The 21,501-nt window shown below is 42.6% G+C and overlaps 1 protein-coding gene across 3 annotated transcripts in view; it reads left to right on the top strand.

The window, feature by feature from the left end:
• Positions 1-19,254, top strand: part of nkain2 (sodium/potassium transporting ATPase interacting 2) — a 173,543-nt gene extending 154,289 nt beyond the window's left edge. For 2 of the 3 annotated variants that reach the window (XM_035774794.2, XM_035774795.2), the window contains exons 5-7: positions 3,849-3,909; positions 14,747-14,828; positions 16,697-19,254. In XM_035774794.2, the coding sequence (XP_035630687.1) occupies positions 3,849-3,909; positions 14,747-14,828; positions 16,697-16,706 (153 nt within the window). In that variant the 3' untranslated portion in view covers positions 16,707-19,254. Of the gene's footprint in view, positions 1-3,848; positions 3,910-14,746; positions 14,833-16,696 lie in introns of those variants that run through there. The other variant, XM_035774796.2, reaches the window with a different exon arrangement.
• Positions 19,255-21,501: the final 2,247 nt, after the last annotated feature.

Genomic DNA, 21,501 nt, shown 5'->3' with positions numbered 1-21,501 from the left:
TACCGCTCAGGAAGGAGACGCGTTCTGTCTCCAAGAGATGAACATACTTTGGTGCGAAAAGTGCAAATCAATCCTAGCAAAGGACCTTGTGAAGCAAAGGACCTTGTGAAGATGCTGGAGGAAACAGGTACAAAAGTATCTATATCCACAGTAAAAACGAGTCCTATATCGACATAACCTGAAAGGCCGCTCAGCAAGGAAGAAGCCACTGCTCCAAAACCGTCATAAAAAAGCCAGACTACGGTTTGCAACTGCACATGGGGACAAAGATCTAACTTTTTGGAGAAATGTCCTCTGGTCTGATGAAACAAAAATAGAACTGTTTGGCCATAATGACCATCGTTATGTTTGGAGATAAAAAGGGGTAGGCTTGCAAGCCAAAGAACAACATCCCAACCGTGAAGCACGGGGTTGTGGGGCTTTGATGCAGGAGGGACTGGTGCACTTCACAAAATAAATGGCATCATGAGGTAGGCAAATTATGTGGATATATTGAAGAAACATCTCAAGACATCGGTCAGGAAGTTAAAGCTTGGTCGCAAATGGGACTTTCAAATGGACAACAACCCCAAGCATACTTCCAAAGTTGTGGCAAAATGGCTTAAGGACAACAAAGTCAAGGTATTGGAGTGGCCATCACAAAGCCCTGACCTCAATCCCATAGAAAATTTGTGGGCAGAACTTGCTTGAGTGTGCGAGCAAGGAGGCATACAAACCTGACTCAGTTACACCAGCTCTGTCTGGAGAAATGGGCCAAAATTCACTCAACTTATTGTGGGAAGCTTGTGGAAGGCTCCCCAAAACGTTTGGCCCAAGTTGAACAATTTAAAGGCAATGCTACCAAATACTAATTGAGCGTATGTAAACTTCTGACCTACTGGGAATGTGATGAAAGGAATAAAAGCTGAAATAAATAATTTGCTCTACTATTATTCTGACATATCACATTCTTAAAATACAGTGGTGATCCTAACTGACCTAAGACTGGGAACTTTTACTAGGATTAAATGTCAGAATTGTGAAAAACTGAGTTGAAATGTATTTGGCCAAGTGTATGTGAACTTCCTACTTCAAATGTAGATTGATGCTTCTTATTGTGCATGTTATAAACAACATTTTTTATGATTAAAGATTGTACTATGATTAAATATTGTATGATAATCATTACAAATCATCTGAAAATCAGTCTGAAATTGAATATTTCACCTGTTGTTCATGTCCATATAGCCTAAGACAATATGGTAAAGTACTGTTATTCCTTATTCCTTTTTTATAAATTTTTCCGCTCGCTTGCCTCACTTTTCTGGGGGGAAAATACGTTAAACAGTGAATCAATTTTGTCTGGCCTTATCTAGTTTCCAAAATGCAATAGCCATAGTATGAATTTGATTTCTAACAACCAATATGAAACCCTTTTTTTTCTGTCAAAATATTTCTAATGCTGGAGAATGTTTCTAGTCAATTTCTCCGTGGCTGAATTGGTGCATTCAGAATGAATGGGACCGTTTTGAAACCACTCTCCTATTACAGTACATTGCATTGTCATGCCAGTTGGATTTTACAAGTGCTGCACATAGATTGAAAGTGTCCTCTGCCTCAACACTCCTTGACCTTTGAGCAGTGATGTGCATGTGATCCATGCATGCAACAGCACCCTCCAACTATAATAAGGCCAACATGCGATCGCTATCGCACCCGTGCAAAACATGCCACTCATTCAGTGTCGTGGCTATCAGCTGCACAACATAGGAGACTATTCATTTATAAGACTCCTGATTCAATCAGCCTTTGAACAGTAATGCAATCAGTCATATTCAAAGTCAACTGGACAAAGCTGCTTTTTTGAAAGTGATGCTTATGAAGCTATGTAGTAGAGACGTGTGTCTGACTCCCACCCAGACAATAGAGAATGGCGGTGTTGTGTGTCTGTGTTTATTCTGAGGAGACGCGGCTTCATAATACTTGCGGTGAGATCAATCATGCTCCCAGACTTATTCTCAATTATTAATGGTTTCCTCAGTAACTCTGCATGTATTATTCAGATGTATAGAATCTAATTTTAACCTACCATCGGGAGTCATCGTCACAGTGGTATTTCCTACGGAGTAGAACGTTTTGTGTATAAAGGAGCCTTTATCATAAGAATACCCTTCTCTATTTACAGGAGACAAATTAGGTTTACGCCCTGTGACACGGTTCAAAATGAGATGCCATTGGGTAATCAGAGGAGCTTTGTGTGTGTGTGTGTGTGTGTGTGTGTGTGTGTGTGTGTGTGTGTGTGTGTGTGTGTGTGTGTGTGTGTGTGTGTGTGTGTGTGTGTGTGTGTGTGTGTGTGTGTGTGTGTGTGTGTGTGTGTGTGTGTGTCTTGTGTTTCTGTCTGATAATAACGCCCATGCGACAAACAAAAAACAGCTCCTTTGTCTCACCTTCTCAGTGCTCCTAATGGGTAAAGTGTGCAGTGTATTGTGTGAGTGGCGGGGCCCGGATCGTGTGTGGCATGTGTCCTTCACATCAGGGCACAGTATTATGCAAATGGCCCAGTCTGGAGATGTATTGCATCTGTGTGAGTGTTGGCCTGTGCTCCCAGCCAGCTACAGAGACAGAGCAGGGGGAGAGGGGGAGGAAGGGAGCGCCACATTATTTAGAGTAAATGAGGGCAAGACCTTGAAATATTCCTGGAATTTTAAATCTGTGGTTGCTCAGATTTATAACTGTGTCTGTTTATCGGGCAAGGCGGGGTAGAAATGAAATACAAAATAGCTTATTATGTCTTTATGCATTTTAGTTCAATGATCTGATTAAACGATAAACACAGATTATAAAGAAAGCCATGCTGGCTAAACTCTCCATCATGGTAGGGGCCACTATGATGAATCTCAATGTACACACTGCTGGTTGCATGCCAGCGTGACCCTTAGACTCCAGACAGCGCCTGAATATGAGGACGGCACACCCATTATCCACATGGGTATCTATAGTGCTGTCTCGTGCATGGCCTCCTGTCTCATTGAATCCTCTGTTACATTGAGAATGTCCATTCCTCTCCACTTACACGCTGACCTCAGCCTGACCCCCAGCATCTGTATCGCGCAATCCAATCAGAGGCCTCCAATTCCTGGTCTATGAAATTACAGGCCTAAGGAAGAGTGGGGAAAGAAAGTAATATGGTTGTGTTGTTCTGAGGTGTGTTAGTGCCAAGAGCAGGGATATCTACTATACTACTATGTTGTACTTTGGCTAAGCCATCAATGACATTTCCTATGTTCGCCTGGCTTTCTATTGTTAAACTTAATCCACTAAATCATTATATTAGGTGACTCATTTTAAACACAGACTTATTAAGAACCGCCAAGCCCACATGATTAGCCCCCGACCATTTAAGAAAAACTTTTTGGGGGGTGGAATGTCTCTTAATAAACAATGTTTTTCCATTGGCGATGCAGGGTTTATTTTTTCTCTCTTTTTCCGTTGTCGTCTCTCTTCCTCTCTATGTGACCCGTTTCCTAGAGCAGGTTGATGCATTATATGTTGTACTAACACCTGTTCCCTCAACACAGATAGCGTTAGATGGTATTAGATTAGATGCTAACACCTGTTTCCTCAGCACAGAATGTTTTCCACTTGGAGATGCTCTTCTGATCTCTATCTTGTTCCCATTTTGTATCACTGGTGGCTCATCTTTTCCCACCAATATTATTTTGTAGCTCTCTGCAGCTCTTGAAGGCATGGACATAAAAATCTATGTTTCCTCCACTAATTGTGCTATTCTAATTAGTCTCTTTCTCACTGTGAAATGTCACAACTCACAACTGCAGACTAACTTAACTTTCTTCATTTCTCTTTTGCAGCTTGTTGGGTTCATCTATGCCTGTTATGTGGTGAAGCTCATCTCAGAAGAGGAAGACAGCTGTGAGTATTGCCTTTCAACGAATATTGTAGATCTAGGAGAAATATACCTGATTCCTACGGGTCACACATTTAAAGGCGATTATAATTTCCCTTTGCTTGTTATAATGATGACTCAGTGCCATCTCACCTCATGTGCCTCAGTTGCCCCGTTCACGTCATGTCGGAAACTCAGAGTTAAATCTCAAATGAATACAAGTTATTTGTGTATTGTTTGATTCTGATAATTCCCAAGTGGGAAACTCGGGTGTCATGTTTCTACAAAGAGTATCAAGTCGCACATTTCAGAGTTTCCGACATGACATGAATGTGGCAAGTGAAACGCACACCTTTGATTCATAAGCTTTACCTGACCAATCACATAACTCCAGTTACTGATGTTTTGCTACAACAGTACTAATGAGCCATTTTCCTGGACTCGCTCCATGATATAATATATAACTAGTTATTTTACGTCCAGGTAAATATATACAGTATGTCTGGCTCAAGGCTGACCTCTCTGTATTCCTGCATTGACAGAGTACTTCATTTACTCTAATAACCGAGCATTGGCATGGACATTACTCTTCTGGTAGGATCTTTAGATTTAGCCAAGTTTAATGCTCCAGCAAATGTTTACATTTAAAAGTCCAATTGCCTTGCCCCAAGATGCATAAATTATTTCCTTTGGCCACTGCCTCTTTTTCACAAGATTAGAAAGCAAAACATATATTGGGACAGGAATTGCTTTTTGTGTTATCGTCATTTAGAAATGAATATTGATTGCGCCAAGACATGTGCTAGTTCTCCTTGTTACCCGTCTTGATTTGGAAACATAGTATGTGCTGGAAAGAATGCATTTGCCAACCACCCCGGCATCCTAGATCAATACCATTTAGTTTTTAGCAATCTCTCTTGCATTCTCTCCATTTGCAACATTTGTCACCAAGCAGCAGCCATAAAGAGAAAGAAGGAACGAGAGGGGATAGAGAGCGAGAAAGAGAGGGGGGTCCGAGAGCGGGGGGTCACATGAGGCGATAGTACATGATTGCACACTGTACATGCCTTCTCTATCGTTTTAGAACATTTTTGACTAAAGTACCGTTCAAAATGTTGGGGTCACTTAGAAATGTCCATGTTTCTGAAAGAAAAGCACATTTTTTTGTCCATTAAAAGAACGTCAAATTGATCAGAAATACAGTGTTGACATTGTTAATGTTGTAAATGACTATTGTAGCTGGAAATGGCAATTGTTGTATGGAATATCTACATAGGTGTACAGAGGTCCATTATCAGCAACCATCACTCCTGTGTTCCAATGGCATGTTGTGTTAGCTAATCCAAGTTTATCATTTTAAAAGGCTAATTGATCATTAGAAAACCCTTTTGCAATTATGTTAGCACAGCTGAAAACTGTTGTCCTGATTAAAGAAGCAATAAAACTGGCCTTCTTTAGACTAGTTGAGTATCTGGAGCATCAGCATTTGTGGGTTCGATTACAGGCTCAAAATGGCCAGAAACAAATAACTTTCTTCTGAAACTCGTCAGTCTATTCTTGTTCTGAGAAATGAAGGCTATTCCATGCGAGAAATTGCCAAGAAACTGAAGATCTTGTCCAACGCTGTGTACTACTCCCTTCACAGAACAGCACAAACTGGCCCTAACCAGAATAGAAAGAGGAGTGGGAGGCCCCGGTGCACAACTGAGCAAGAGGAAAAGTACATTAGTGTCTAGTTCGAGAAACAGACTCCTCACAAGGACTCAACTGGCAGCTTCATTAAAAAATACACGCAAAACACCAGTCTCAACGTCAACAGTAGAGAGATGACTCCGGGATGCTGGCTTTCTAGGCAGAATTCCTCTGTCCAGTGTATGTTATTTTGCCCATCTTAATCTTTTATTGTTATTGGCCAGTCTGAGATATGGCTTTTTCTTTGCAACTCTGCCTAGGAGGCCCGGAGTCCCGGAGTCGCCTCGCCACTGTTGACGTTGAGACTGGTGTTTTGTGGGTACTATTTAATGAAGCTGCCAGTTGAGGACTTGTGAGATGTCTGTTTCTCAAACTAGACACTCTAATGTACCTATCTTCTTGCTCAGCTGTGCCCTGGAGCCTCCCACTCCTCTTTCTATTCTAGTTAAAGCCAGTTTGTGCTGTTCTGTGAAGGGAGTAGTACACAGCATTGTACGAGATCTTCAGTTTCTTGGCCATTTCTCGCATGGAATAGCCTTAATTTCTCCGAACAAGAATAGACTGACGAGTTTCAGAAGAAAGTTCTTTGTTTCTGGCCATTTTGAGCCTGTAATTGAACCCACAAATGCTGATGCTTCTTTAATCAGGACAACAGTTTTCAGCTGTACTAACATAATTGCAAAAGGGCTTTTTAAACTTGGATTAGCTAACACAACGTGCCATTCGGAACACAGGAGTGATGGTTGCTGATAATGTCCTCTGTACGCCTATGTAGATATTCCATAAAGAAATCCCCCGTTTCCAGCTACAATAGTCCTTTACAACATTAACAATGTCTACACTGTATTTCTGATCAATTTGACGTTATAAAACAATTACATTTCTAAGTGACCCCAAACTTTTGAACAGTAGTGAATATTACCTTGAGTTTCATAATCACAGTTATTCATTTAAGATTGGATGCAGCATGCCTTTATTAAGAGTGCCCGGCTCCCCTAGGTCCTCCCCTAGGTCAGTACACTAACAACACTTTTAGTGTACTGACATTATACCTGCCTGCTGGTTAGTGTTGTCGCAACCCAACATACAGTACCGCTCACCAGCAATAGGGATTCATATACAACGTTTCAGTGGTGGTAGAAGAAGGCTTTGCCTCTGATAGCTGTGTGATCACCTTCAATATGCACACAGTACACTGAACATGGGAGCTGTTATGAGAGATATTACTAAGAGTGTGCGCGGTTTGGTTGCTCTCTCAAGCCAGAAAAAGACTGAGTCAAATAAGTGATGTGGCACTTAGTAGGCTATTTCCTCTATATTTAGCATGGGTATCTGAGTGTAAAAAAAATGCAGCATTTCTCCTGGCTCTGCTGGAGCCCCTGTACAGGGAGCCAACACTAGGCAGGCAGGAGTACTAAACCATGACCACAACCAAACGTGAGTCTCTCAGCTAGCTGAGATTGCCTATCAGACCATGTCTCTCTCTCTCTCTCTAAAGAGTATCCCCAGACATAGCTTTCCCATCTTTAGAGCCCAAATGTCACTGCCCAGAATGGGGAGTACCTCAATCTGGCATATTATATAGCCCATCCTGGATAAGTAAAGGATTCCCTCAGGCATTGTTATGATAAAAGTAATTTTGGTCCCAATTAAGAGACAATTATATTTTCCACTCAATAATGGCAGTGAGAAACATGCCATTCAGGGGAAATTAAGCTCAAATTGGAATTTACCCTTGACAATCTCGTTGATGTATTTGATGTGTTCCGGAGTTGGAATTTAAAGAACCTGGGAAAAGCCCATGAAGTATAATACTCCATTTGCAGTGGTGGTGGTGATCATTTCAGTCATATAGCTGTGTTTAATTTGGCCAAACACAGAGGAATAATATTGTTCATATCCTCCAGTGAATGAGAATGGTATTGATAGTTTGATCCCTGAAGCATGAGGAAACACTAATCTGGGAGCCGTATTGGCCATTACAGCTCTAATTAATATAGTACATGAAGCACCTCAGCGAAGGTAATGAACAGCTAAAACCAATCAACACGCTCACTCCGTAATTACAACTACTATCAAGGGTAATGTCCCAGGGTCCATTTAAAAGAAAGGATTGTATTTTAAATTATTTTGCCTCCAAGAGAGGAAAGAGGGAGAAAAGATGAGAGAGGGGGAATCAAGATGCAGCTAGCAGTGTGTTCAAGGTGCTGTAAATACTTTTTTTGCATTAACAACAAGGAAATTAGGTTACAGCTTCCTCTATGGGATTTGCAATCAGGTTCAGTGTACCAGAAAGGTGGAATGTCATGTTGATTGGCCCTCGGCGGCATTTCATTTGCCACTGCTTTGTCATAACAACTTGTTGTGAGTACTTAAGACAAAGCAATTTGGAGACGTAGATCAAGTTGTGCTGACTGCAATTCTCAACAATGCTGCCATTAAACCTTCCCCTATAGCTAAAGCCTACTGAATAAAGCCCAATCAATATGTGGCTATGTCTTTGGGGGAAGTGGTGCCTGTATATCTCTGACTGCTGCTAGTGTTTTACTGGCATCTTTCAGGGCTTTTTGTATAGATATGAGCTACTAATAATCCACCTTAGCTATTAGCATCTGTTTTAGTGTGTTTCGTCATCAAGTGAGCACTATTTGTCATATTAGCATGGTAAATATAAGTAGCTGCAGGCATTTAACATTATTCCCTCCAGCAAAAGGAAAATATTAAAATAGCTTTTCATTAGACACATAATGGTTCAGTCAGTCGGTCACTCAGTGTAACATTCTAACAGTCTTATATATTCACCTGAAGAAAACTGAAATCACGCCCAATGATCCAATGGGCCAATGGATGCCGAGCCCGCCCTCAGAAGCCCCACCTTCCTGGCTATAATCCCGGGGCACGCATTCATTTCCTCAATGCTTCGCTCTTCAGCTCCTCTGGAGGAAGAGCGTATCATGTAATTTGCTAACTTTTGAAGCACACGAAGACTACAAAATTCAGCTCCGACTTTGGTCTGTTAGTAGGGAGAGAGTACTCGTCCCAATAGATGTTACGAATTTTGACTCTTCTTATCGGTTTTTGTTTTTGTTAAAAACCCATTACTTTCTCCACTGCTTGTGTAGACAGTTCTTCCTTGCTTTAGTAAGATTGCCAGTGGTAAGAGTAAATTCAAAAAGGCTAACCAGCCGAGTTGGAACCTCCGACTGTGCCCCAGGGCATGTGGTTTCACAATGACAATTAGTGTTAAAATTAGTGCTTTCCTGTTTAAATGGAGTGGAAACACGCTCAGGAGGTCTTGGCTCGGACCAGTTCGTGTGACCATTGTCTCCTCCTGGCTTCATCTTCCATTGGGCATTGGGCTGACATTGTGAGAAAGATTGGGGCTCCTGATGAAGGGTTTCCAGTGAAGCGACCTCGGGAATGAGGTTGTCTGAGGCCGGGAGAGAGCAGCAGCGGTGGTCGGAGTTGATAGGGCTGTCATCACAGCCAAGTGAAGATCATTCCAGTTTCTCTGTCATTGATCAGATTCCCGGGGATGGTATACTGTACTATCCCTGGCTGGTTCTGGAGGGTGTTCAGAGTGTGAATCGAATGACATCAATCTGGGGCAGCCTAAAGCTTTTGGATTCGGCCGGTGAGAGTGAACCATTGGTGCTTAATACGCCTTTGATGGAGCTGTGTCGTAGGGCGGCAGATCACCCGGGGGTGGATTGGCCGGCTTCTCCCCCACAGCAGAGTTCCTCTAGGTTTGGAGGAAGGTATCTACCTCCTGTTCCTGCAGCTGTGAAGCATCGCTTACCCCTGCTTACCCCTGAGCTGAAGGCGACCCGGGATTCCCCTCTACCGGGTTATGGGGAGTTCATGAATGTACAGCGTATGGAGTAGGCGGGGCACGTTTGCACACCGCTGATGGATGCAAAGCTGGCAACTTACTTACCTCCATGGACTAACAAAGGGGCTAATCCTAGCACGGTACTTCCAAATAAACAGTCCCAGTTCTCGGGGGATCAGCTGGACAAAGTATACCAGGCCTAGGGTGTGGCAGCCCGGTTGTTGAATGTGGTCACAGTGCTGCAGATGTTCTTTATCATATCGATTTGTTGCAAGAGCTGAATAAGACTATGGAGGCGGGAATCCCTGAAGGATCTTTATCGAAATGCATGCTACGGCTAATTTTGTACATCTGTCCTGCTGTACTATCCTGTCTGTAGGGGAAGTGTGGGGGTGACAGTGGTGGCTCAGCGACACCTCCAGTTGACATTGTCCAGGATTCCTGAGAGGGACATGCAGATGTATTTGGATGAGCCAGTTTCGCAAACAAGGTTGTTTGGCTCGACTATGGCGTTCTTACAGAAAACAGGACGCAGCTCTACGTGTCCTTTTCCCACGAAAATCCTTCACAGGGGTGACGGGGCCCTCCTCACCAAGCATTTATAGTGGCAACAGTGCTCCCAAGTGGCTCATTTAATGGGGGCAAGTTACTAGTTGCCAAAGTCCCCGAACCTGGTGTGCGCTGGATGTCAGAACGGCAGTATCACGAAAGCACATTGTTTCAACCCAAAGTTCCTTGGTGTTCAGGGGTATCAAGAGGGCGGTATCATCCAGGTGAGGGCATAATAAGAACAGTTCCTTCCCCACATTCAGACACATGGTTGTCAAGAGTGGTGGATTCGAAAACAAATTATCCCAGTCCTCAGGGTGGAGCTCTGCCTCTTCAGGACATCATGTATGGGAGACTGGCAGCGTGCTCTGTCCAGTGGCGGCCTACGCAGTTTCACAGTAGGTGATGAGGACGGTGGCTAGGGGTTACGGACAGCAGTTTGCTGTGCGTCCTCTTCCTTTTCTTGGCATCATCATGTCAATGGTCCCCGGGGTCCTAGCGCCTGCCTAAAGAGTGGAGATTTCCTCTCTTCTTCAAAACCATATATTTGGATGGTCCCCGTGTCAGAAGTACAGAGCGGTTGGTGCAGCCGTTGGAACGCGGCAAACCTTCCTGGACTTGCGGTTTCATTTTGAGGGTGGGCTCTCTTTCGGGCTCTCCCTATCACCCCGCACCTTTTCTATGGTGGTGGAGGCTGCTTTGGCACCGGTGTGGTGCCAAGGGATCAGAGTATTGGCCTATCTGGACGATTGGCAGGTCTTGGCGGAGTCAAGGGAACAGGTGGAGCTCCACACTGCTGTGCTGGTTTCCCATATTCAATCTCTCGGGTTCATAGTGAATTACAAGAAAAGTTGTTTGACTTCGGCTCAGTGCGTTCATTTTTTGGGTCTCAATCTGGACTCTGTTCTGAATCATGCGTTTTTGTCCCAAAAGAGGAGGGACGCATTCCGGCTCGGTCTGGCACGATTTCAGCTGGGGCACTCGATGCCTTTTCACTTGTGCCTGCAGTTATTGGCTCTGATGGCCTCTAAGATAGCTGGGGTGCCTCTGGGACTTCTGTTGATGCGTCTGTTTCAGCGCTGTCTGAGTGCTACACGCCTGGACGCAACTTGCCATTGCCATCGGTGGCTCAAGGTATCCCTGTCGTGCCTAAGGGCGTTGACTCCTTGCAGTGGGTTCTCATGGGCCGGATATTGTCCGCAAACACTTCGTACTCAAACCTTTTTTATAGTTGTTTATTAACCATTATTCTACCAGGTATATTGACAGAAAACATAGTGTACTACTTTCTCTAGTACACTTAAGGCTCGGAAGAGTTGCAGGGGAGAGGAGAAGAGATAAAGGTGCTTTGAAAGCTAGGAAAAAAAATTGTAGCTTGCAACATTACATTTTTTTTTAAAGCAGCTCTCATGCTAGAAAAGGTTGAAGACCCCTGGTAAAGGCCATGGCATTGACCTTGGACCTAGCTTTGATCCTGGATGCTCTGTGTGGGCCTCCGTTTGAACCATTGGAGTCTGTGGACCTGAAGGTCCTTTCCTACAAGACTGCCCTGCTCATGGCATTGGCGTTGGCCAAGCGCGTTGGTGATCTTGACGTGCTATCAGTACACCCGTCCTGTTTGGAGTTTGCGGTTGGCGACTCCAAAGCTGTGTTACATCCTAATGCAGCTTTTGCTCCCAAGGTTATGGCTATATCTAACAGGTCCCTGGCTTTTGAGCTGTTCCCTTTCTCATCTCCTCCATTTGCTCCCAGTGAACAACGGAGGTTGCATGGCCTGTGTCCGGTGCGCTTTACACATGTATATGGATGGGATCCTGGATGTCGTTTGTAACCAGCTTTTTGTCAATTTTCCTAATCCAGCTCAGGGTAGGGCACTTTCTTGGATTGTCTCCCTGGCATTTGACAGCAAAGGACAAGGGAAAAGGATCGCCTAGTGATGTGCATGCTCACTCCACTATGGGTTTGATCCGGGGCATCCCCACATACCTTAGTGAGGTTTTATCACTTGAATGTAACTGCTCCCAGTGTGGCTCATAGTGTTCCTATGGCTGGGTCCGGGAGTGGGTGTTAGGCAGTGTGCAGGTTGCGCATTTATCCGGGTTACCACAGTTCCCTGCGGGTTTGAGCCTTGGGCTGCCTTGGGGTGCGGCAGAGTGTAAAGTGCGCATTATCAGGGTTACCATAGTTTTCTGTGTGTTTGAGCCTTTGGCTGTCGTGGCGGCGTGGGAGTACACAGTTTCCAGGTTACTGCAGGTTTCCTGTGTGTTTGAGCCTCAGGCTGCCGTGGTTCATTGGCTCTGATCAATGCTATGCAGCGCGTGTGCCCTTTGGACTTGACCTGTAGTGGCAGATTGTCATTGTGCATAGCCAAGTTGCAGCTGGTTCTGGTTCCCGATATAAGGCTCTGACAGTTCATGCTTCTCAGGTACCTATTAGGTAAAAAGGTGGCTTCTGTAACCAGTGGTGGACTTAATGATTTGGAGGCCCCAGGCAGAGACCAGTTTTATGGGTTTTATAGGAAAGACATGAAATTTAACTGTGAAAATGTATTACCTTTTAATATGCCATGAACACAACCACTCATAATTTTTTCATCTGATTATCAAAAAGTAAGTTACCTTCGCACTTTTATCCAAAATAATTACAGCATCCAAACAGTGCACTTTGCACCCGCCAACTTTTCTTCAATTGGCAAGTGGCTAAAACTATCTTACGGGAGAAAGCATCCAAGCAAACGAAAAAACGTACTATGCCGTACTCTTGTTGGCCAGACAGCATAATATACATGGGCTACACATACAGTGCCTTCAGAAACGATTCATACCCCTTGACTTTTTCCAAATTTGGTGGGTTACAGCCTGAAATTTAAATGGATTCAAATGAGATTTTTGTCACTGGCCTACACACAACACTCCCACACAACACACACTACACACAACACTGTATCAAAACTCCCAGTCACTACAAAGATACAGCCGTCCTTCCTAACTCAGTTCCTTACTCAGAAACCTGTTCGCAATAAGCCACTAAAGTAAAACTGCAAAAAGGTATGCTTGTCATCGGCAAGGTCTGGGGAGTTGTTTATGATACAAATAAATGGTATACAGCTAAAGCACAGGCGGAATCCTAACGGGAAATCTGGTTCAGTCTGCTTTCCAAAAGACACTGGGAGACAAATTCACCTTTCTGCTTTCTGCACTTTAAACACAAGGCCAAATATACACGGGTGTTGCTTACCAAGACGACCAAGATGACACAAGTCAAGGGGTATGAATACTTTCTGAAGGCACTGTACATGTCCTCTGCCTTGATGACGATGGCAGTATTATCAGCAGCACCTATCTTTTTACTAAAGAAATATGTTCACTTCGGCAATTCTTCTGTAAAAATGTAATCTTTCTTTATTTTCTCTGCCTTGCTCTGGAAGCGCCTCATTGCTGCTACTTAATTTCAATGAAGGTCACGTTTGAAATCGTATCGCGTGAAACAATGCACAGAAACTGTGTCAGGGTGGAATAGTCCATTATTTTGAACCAGTCAAGGTGAAATAGTACATTGTTAAGAACCAGTCCGTGGGTGATTAATGACGTTTCTACCAGTATGATAAAAACTTGGATAATATTAATATTGATATGAAACACATGTACACTATATGTATGGAAATAAATTATTGGCAGGGGTTGGGGTACTCGAAACAGAGCATGGGTGGGATCTCAATTGGAGAAATTATATATTTTTGTAAAAGTTTAGAAGTAAAAAAATATATAAATTATGCCCAGCTTATGAGGCCTCTTGATGATTTGAGGCCTGAGGCTAATGCCTCTTCTGCCTAATGGTAAATCCGCCACTGTCTGTAACCCCTTTTTAGAGCTGGTGTAATCTGTGTGTGCTTGGGCTGCCGTGGGTCTCCTTGTTTGGTACCCTCTGAGCCGTTGACTCCCTCCTTCAGGGAATAGTAGTTATACTCATAACTGTACATTTTCCTGTGGTTATATATGAACATTTACTCTGCAGAACAATATTGATACAATACAATACTTAAGTGCTAAAGCTACATTTACTGGGACTTTTTTTCTCAAGAGGATGTAGTGCAAGCCTTTATTGTTCCTTAGCCTTTTATTGAAATTTGCCTGATTGAGATGTGGCCAGTCTATCTCCAGATTTTAAATTGGGCACGTTCTGTCTTACCTCTGCAGGTCCTCTGATAAGCCTGATCACAGTACAGAGGTTAATGCCTACAATAAAGGCCAACAAGGATTTAGAGATTTTGGTGAACGTCCCCTAAAATGTACCATTAGAATGATGATAATGCCCGACCTTCCATCTCTTCCTATTCAAGGCGCTGGGGGGGAGGAGAGCTCATCAGGAAATGTATTTGGCTTATCTCAGTGTTTCAATTGTCTTAAAAGACTGAGATGCATAAAGACATCGGATCGTTATCGCGCTTTAGCACCTCCGTCTTTTTGGTTGAGGCCCAGATGCCTAGACCTGCAGGCCGGTCTCTGTGGAAGGCTGGGCTTTAATCCTGTCCAGTTTGTTATTCTGTGTGATCTGCTAATCCAACAGGCCATGCTCCCCGAGCATTGCTCCACCGCAGATATCGCCCCTAACCGGCCCTTAGACGGTCCGGACACTGATCATCCACTGCCTGGGATTATCACAAAGACACAAGCACGCACACGCTTATTTAGAGACACAGACGCGCGCGCACACACACACACACACGCATGCCTTTGTTTGATCTCACAGTAACCAGATGTCCTCCTTTTCTCCTTTATTTCTGTGTCCAGTTGATTTTATAGGAGGGTTCGACTCCTATGGTTATCAAGGGCCTCAGAAGACATCCCATTTGCAACTACAACCCATGTACATGTAAGTGCACTGTAGCTACATCTCTTCACACCTCCTATTACAGTCCTTCAGAAATGTTTTCCCCTGACTGTGGCTTATCTGGGTGCCAAGTTCACTATATTGTCACACTTCAGTCTATAAACTGGACGAATAGGACAAGGCTGAGGACATTAGAACGCCAGGCAGAGAGGAGTCTCATATATAAATAATGCTAGTGTCAATACAGCTTAGGCAATAGCTTGGGTCAACAATGAGGGAGGGACTGTTTGTATCTGGACTCCTGAAAGGTTGGGATTGTCTTGAGAGTAAATGAGGAGAGGAACACGGGATGTTCAGTCTTTGAGAGACTTGAAAGGATTTCCCTACTTGACACTGAATGGATCAGAGATTTTGTTTTATAATCCTGTGTACAGTGCAGGCTGGTCAACATATAATACACGGGAAATAGACAGTAATCCACTCCTACAGTATACAGAGTTATCCTCGAAAGCGGGTCTCAGAGGTACATTGAACATAAATGTGGATATACAATGCACAGGAGGTTGGTGGCACCTTATTGGGGAGGACCGGCTCGCGATAATGACTGGAGAGGAATTAGTGGAATGGTAACAAATACATCAAACACATGGTTTCCAGAATTTTTTTTAAAAAATCACATTTCTCTGGGGGTCACATGAAGCATATTTTTGGGGATATGCTGTGCTGTGCTCATGGCCTTGTGTGCCAGATGAGCTCCACAGTGGCAGGAACAGAACAGCCTGGGTATCCCCTGCCTGCCTCTCTCTGTGGAGCACAGGCCTCAGCTGACTGGCCCAGCTACGTAACACTAATCGTAGGGGGAGAACCACTGTGAAGCAGTGCCAGGATTTAGAGCAGGGTGCTGACATGTCTACTAGTGAGGAGAGGGGGTTGGTGGGAATAGGTAGGGAGGAAGAGAGGGGAGTAACAGCCTCTTGCCCAGCCCAATGCCTACATTTGGTCATTCAGGGGTGACTACAATGGAGTGTCTCCTAAATCTTAACCTGCTGTCTGTCACTCTCAGACAGCAATGAATGGAAACACAGGGAGGGGAGGGGACAATGAAGTGCACAGAGGGTGTGTGGACATGTCCATTGTCTAATGTGAATGGAATAGGATGTGTTGTATCTGGCCCATTGTTCAAATCAGTATTGTGTCATCTGTTATTAGCTGCTGGTTGTACAAGGTCAGCTGAGTTCAGGTGGGAGTCCTCCGTCATTTAAGGGAGTAGGGTTTAGACTTGCACTCAAGGAAACACTTCAATCCTTCGCCAACATGACTCAGTTGTGTCATGAATGTTCTGCCTATACTTCTCTATAATAACTGGGCAGATAGGTGGCTAATTCCAGGGTAAATCACTTTGCCATCATCACATCAGACAAGAACCATCATTTTATGATAATAATTTCCTGTATTGCTCAGGGAAAGTGTGTAACTGTCGGTAGGTCAGCATTTAACACATATGGCACACATTATGGACATATGGATTCATTTGTAACACAGGAGAATGGAGAAAAAAAACAAAAATGTCATTAAGAGCCATTCTGTGGTTTTATGACACCCAATAGGGAAGACAATATAGATTATAAATCATTTGCGCCAAGATAATGATATGGTAGATGTGCTACACATCATCTTCAATAGTCAATCAGTCTTCACAGCTGATGCCCGTTAACAATTGTTCTTATTGGATGTAACAACTGTGAATTACCAAGGTCTTTAGAGAATAGTGGCAGGTGTAATGATTCATGCTTCTTTTTTTTCGTGATGTGCTTGTTTTAGCATGAACATACAATATGAACTTGTATTTGAATTTGTCTGTGGCAATGTGCTTTCTTGGCACTGACTCATTTTTCTCTTTCTCTTCACAGGTCAAAGTAACAAGGACAGCTGCCTTATGAACCAATCAAATAGAGAGCTACAGTTCTAACTTATTGTCTCATTTCGTAAATGTCTTAAAATAATACAGTGTCTTACAAACTGTGTGGAGAACGTGAGATTCGACACTTTAACCTCAAAGACTCCGACAAACACACTGGATTTTCTTTGTCTCTGCTCAGCCTCTCTGCTCAGTGGTGGAGTCAGTCTGGGTCTGGACTAGGGGCCAGGCAGGTGCAAGAGCGCCCTCCTGTGGCTCTGTTGACCTTACAGGACGCATATCTCTCCATACTGGTTCTTGCTTTCTTTATGACAGCTGAATAACTGTTATATTGAGGGAACAAATTGCTTTGATGCCCCTGGACAGTGTTCAAAAGGACCAAGATTCCGGACAAAGGGAAACAGTTGGACGTGTGCCAAGTTCTGAGAGCACTAGCTAAGTGGTGCCTGTGTTCCGACCAACTTGATTAGAAATACGCTCTGCTTAAGGAATGTTCAATAATCACTATGGCTTTAGTCATCACAAGTAGTTTTATAGCTCCCTTATGAAGAGTTGATTAGAATCAATGTACACGTGAAACCATGTGTTTACAATACATACACTTTGGGCCGTTGGAATTCGATCTGAGTTGGGTAATTGAATGGGACAAAACTTTGACGGGATTGAAAAAGCAATCAGTTGTTGTTTCTTACGATGGATGTATTTGCCTTGAATGTGCCAAGAACAAGGCATTAAAGATGAGTTAGACAAGGTATTGGATGCTATCGAGAGATACATATTTTTGGAGCTCGTCTCGGGGACATCAGTTCAAAAGTTCATTCGGGGATAACACAATATTTGTTTTGCATGAGGTGTCAAAATCTGTTGCATATTTAATCTCTGAAAGCACTGGACCTCATCCCAGACTAGGTAGAGGTGACAGTTGGCCTTTCTGCAGATGTCTTTTCTCTGTAAGGTTATGTGAATTTTGTGCTTTTTTAAGACAGTGTGGAGACATGAGTCTAATGACAAAGAGAAAACAAAATATAACTTCTTTCAATTCTAGAATTTTTTTTAACATGTGACAGTGTTTACTCTTTTATAGTTGACTAACAATATATTATAGAGAGCTTGGAACTAGAAGGTTTTATCTGCATTTTTTAAATCAAAATTGAGTTATTGACATAGCCTTGTTCTCTTCAATGTTCTCTACAAATATATAAATACCCCAATTCATGTTGTTAAGTTCCAAAGAATACAATAGAAAAATAGCTGACACTATTCAAAGCAATGAGGGTTCGTAACTATAAAGCCAATTATCTTACAATAATCTTTTTGCAGATAGAACCTTGTAGTCCCAAGCTCTTGTTATGTTGTGTATAAGTGGGCCTTTCTTTTACTCCTAACTGTATAAAGTGTCAAGGGAAACCTTGGGAACAATATCTTGCTGATAGTGGTGTGGTGTGAGGACTTGAAGGAGGTGTGTGGTAGAGTTTGTGCTGTGGCTGAAACGTTGTGCTTTTGTCTAGTGGACAGCGTGGGAACCCCCTGAACCAACCAGGACTGCCTCAGTTCTTTCATCGTCGTCTTAGCCTCATCATACTGTAACTGTTCTACTGGAGGGAGCCTTCTTCCCGTGAGCAAAACAATTTGTATATATCCCACCATGCATAAATCCTTCTGCTCTGTAGACCTTAACTCTATATCATGGGACCTATCTCTGTTTTCTATTTCAATAGTGTGAATCTGTTGGCTCTTCTGGAAATGAATGAGGTAATACTAACAGGTCTTCCAAGTGACTGAATATTGAAATGGAAGCTTTTATTTCCCCCTCTGTTGTGATCTATGATGATAATTTTGTAAATATCACCTCGAAATACATAAATGCCTAAAATGCTGTTCTAAACTCAGGCAAGTTTTAGCTTCCAACATACACTTACTATTTGTGTTTGAACATGACCAAATGGTAACAGCCAATAGAAAACCTGAAGACACAAAGATTCCAAAGCTAAACATTATCCTCTTCTTCATAACATTTGTGTCTGGGACAGTATGGTATTGATATTCAACTGGGTAAAAGCAATATGGTCTCTAGTATGCTTCCATTCATTATAAGTCCCAGATAAGAGTAAGTTGTGTTTTATCAGTGGGTTAATCTAATATGATTGGATAGTGGATGTACTGCAGTGACACTGGTGGTTACCAACATAGTTACTTACTGCTGCAATTGTCCATCACCCCTTGATTACAGAGATTATTCAAAGTTGTAAATATAACAGACATTCTCAACCAGGGTAACGTTTTTGACAAGATGTTGTATAGATCTGAATTAGAAATAAAATCATTAGATTGCATCTTGCTGTACTGTATTCTAAGTTCCTACATTCAAAGGGAGCTGTATATAATACTGTTGCAGGCACTCAATTGCTCATCATAGAGGCTTTCCTGAACACACCATTGGTTGTTTTGCTTGGGTTCAGTGCTCACTTCTACTTCCCAATAGATTTAGCAATTTATATTTATGTTACTTTCAAATTGACTGTAAATATAATAAAATCTAACTGTGGAAAAGTCCAATCAATTTTCTCATTTGATTTCCGAGTACTTTCACTTCCTGCAATGCCTGATGTAATCACTGACATCCTACTTTCTAATCTCTCATCTGAACAGCGAGATGTGCTGATACAATAATGGTTTGGAGTGCCTAGCAACAGCCTGTACAGCCGGAAGGTATCATTCATTACAATTGTCTACAGTATGTGAGGCAAACTGTTGCCAGCCTCAGCCCATCCGTTCTCAACACTGCAGACATAACGGGGGAGGGTGTGAAGCTAACCTGATGCTGCCATCTATCATTTATTTGTTCCTCTATTTTACTAAATGCTCCACTCTCGTATACAATGTTTAAAAGACCCATGTACTTGCCCTGTGCCAAGTATAATGCTCTGGCAGGAGGCTATTGATTAAAACCTTTGAAGCAAGCACATGTGGCTACCTGTGGATGTAAAGATTTTCCTCTCCTATTCATATGTCTGCAGGTTTACCTTCCACCTGCCTGAGTTTTCTATGAAATATCCCTTTATGAAAGATAGCAAGGCATGAAACTCATTGTTACCTGAAACCTATACAGCTTTCTATAGTAAACAAAGCTTGCCCTCTGGGAGAAGAGGAAATACTCTGCCAACTCCTCACTGGAAATTGGATCTTTAACCAATGAGGCAATTGGAAAGAGAATAATATCCTGATATGATACAGGAGCTGAGCTGTGGTCGGGGGAGAAATCAATCCTTGACACTGTTGCATTTTTATCTGATCTTTGTGTGTGTTTGTGTCTAAATATACACCAATTATGGAAAGGAGACTGTCTGTACTTGGAAACCACCGCGGTAATGCTCACAGAGCAATGGTCCCAACACACACAGAGCTGGCTGGAAGTTCACTGAACGCTCACTCTCTCGCATACAAAATGAAATGTCAAAGACTCACCAATATTCACAGCCATCTGTTCAAGAGAAAATGCAAAGTAGTCTGTTTTAAAGCCTCCATCAGAGTCACACTGCAGCCGGGCTCCAAGCTGACCAAAGAGGTGCCATCATGTGACAGATTGTTTTATCAGAGAGTCATGTGAGACCTACCAGTGTTAGAAAATGATGAATACGGGGGGGGGAAGCATATAGGCTCCTATGCTAAATAGTACTGAGAACATCAGGGACATCTTTAGAGCTCTTTTTCTGATGACATAGGCATTCCTACCCATTAGTGTCTGTCTCCTCTTTGCCTCCGTCAATCATTCTGTCTGGGCCTCCTGCCACAGGAACCATGTGTAGTTGAGAAGTGTATATGATATAATGAGGTTGGGAAGCCTCAGAGCGAGTAATGACTGATCATGAGCCATATCACAGTATTACTTTGTTTCATTGCTTTTCCCAGTGAGGAGGATTTCAGAGTCTAAGTGAGCATCTCTGCTATATTTTGAAAGTAAAATATGCCATATAAAAAAATTGTATTTGCAACATTAACAAGCATGCTCATAAACAGTTTAATACACAGTAAACGGTTTAATGTTCACATATTAATGATACTACCTATCAAGAGGTTATCTTGATGAACCTAGTTTTGATACCAATATGGTATTAGTCATTTTACTACCAAGCTAACATATCCACATGTTTACAGTTGGCTTCTTAAATACAATATTAGCTCTATGTGTGAAAGTTGTTTGTCTTAGCTGAATTTCTCCCTCTCTACACTGTATATTAAACATGCATATATAAAACGCAGCCCCAAGGGTCCATTTGGCATTGGAAAAAATCGACTCATTTGACCACAGGGTTGATTCAGCACGTATCCATTAGCCCTGGTGGCCTAATATGAAGGTAATTTAGCCCTGAAGCCTTTCTGAAGAAAACTGTACAGTCTGCACATATGCTTGTCTTTTTTACGTTTTCTATATCGACTTGCAAACCAGATTTCCTCTGTCGCAGTTACATATCCTAAATGCAAATTCCCCAGTTGTGATGTTGTGTTATAGACTATACTACCCTCTTCTGTTGACTGTTGATGTTGTCAGTGTGCCACTGGACCACACATGTATTGCTGATGATTATTTCATTGGCCAATACATAAATGGAATAAATATATTCAATTGTGAAATGAAGTGCCATCACTTTTCCATTTTGAATTGTGATATTGAAAGCGTCTAGTAGCCTGAATTGGCAAGTGTCATGGTAGAAGGTATTATAATCTGACCAAATATGGATATTATAATTGGAATGCCGTAATTTTCTCCAACTTTTGGGGTATTCCTCAATTTGTGGA

The sequence above is a fragment of the Oncorhynchus keta genome, chromosome 8 (genome assembly GCF_023373465.1).
Source record: "Oncorhynchus keta strain PuntledgeMale-10-30-2019 chromosome 8, Oket_V2, whole genome shotgun sequence".
Taxonomy (NCBI): Eukaryota; Metazoa; Chordata; class Actinopteri; order Salmoniformes; family Salmonidae; genus Oncorhynchus; species Oncorhynchus keta.
The sequence above is the reverse complement of the archived record's forward strand: the minus strand, read 5'-3'. Positions and strand labels throughout refer to the sequence as shown.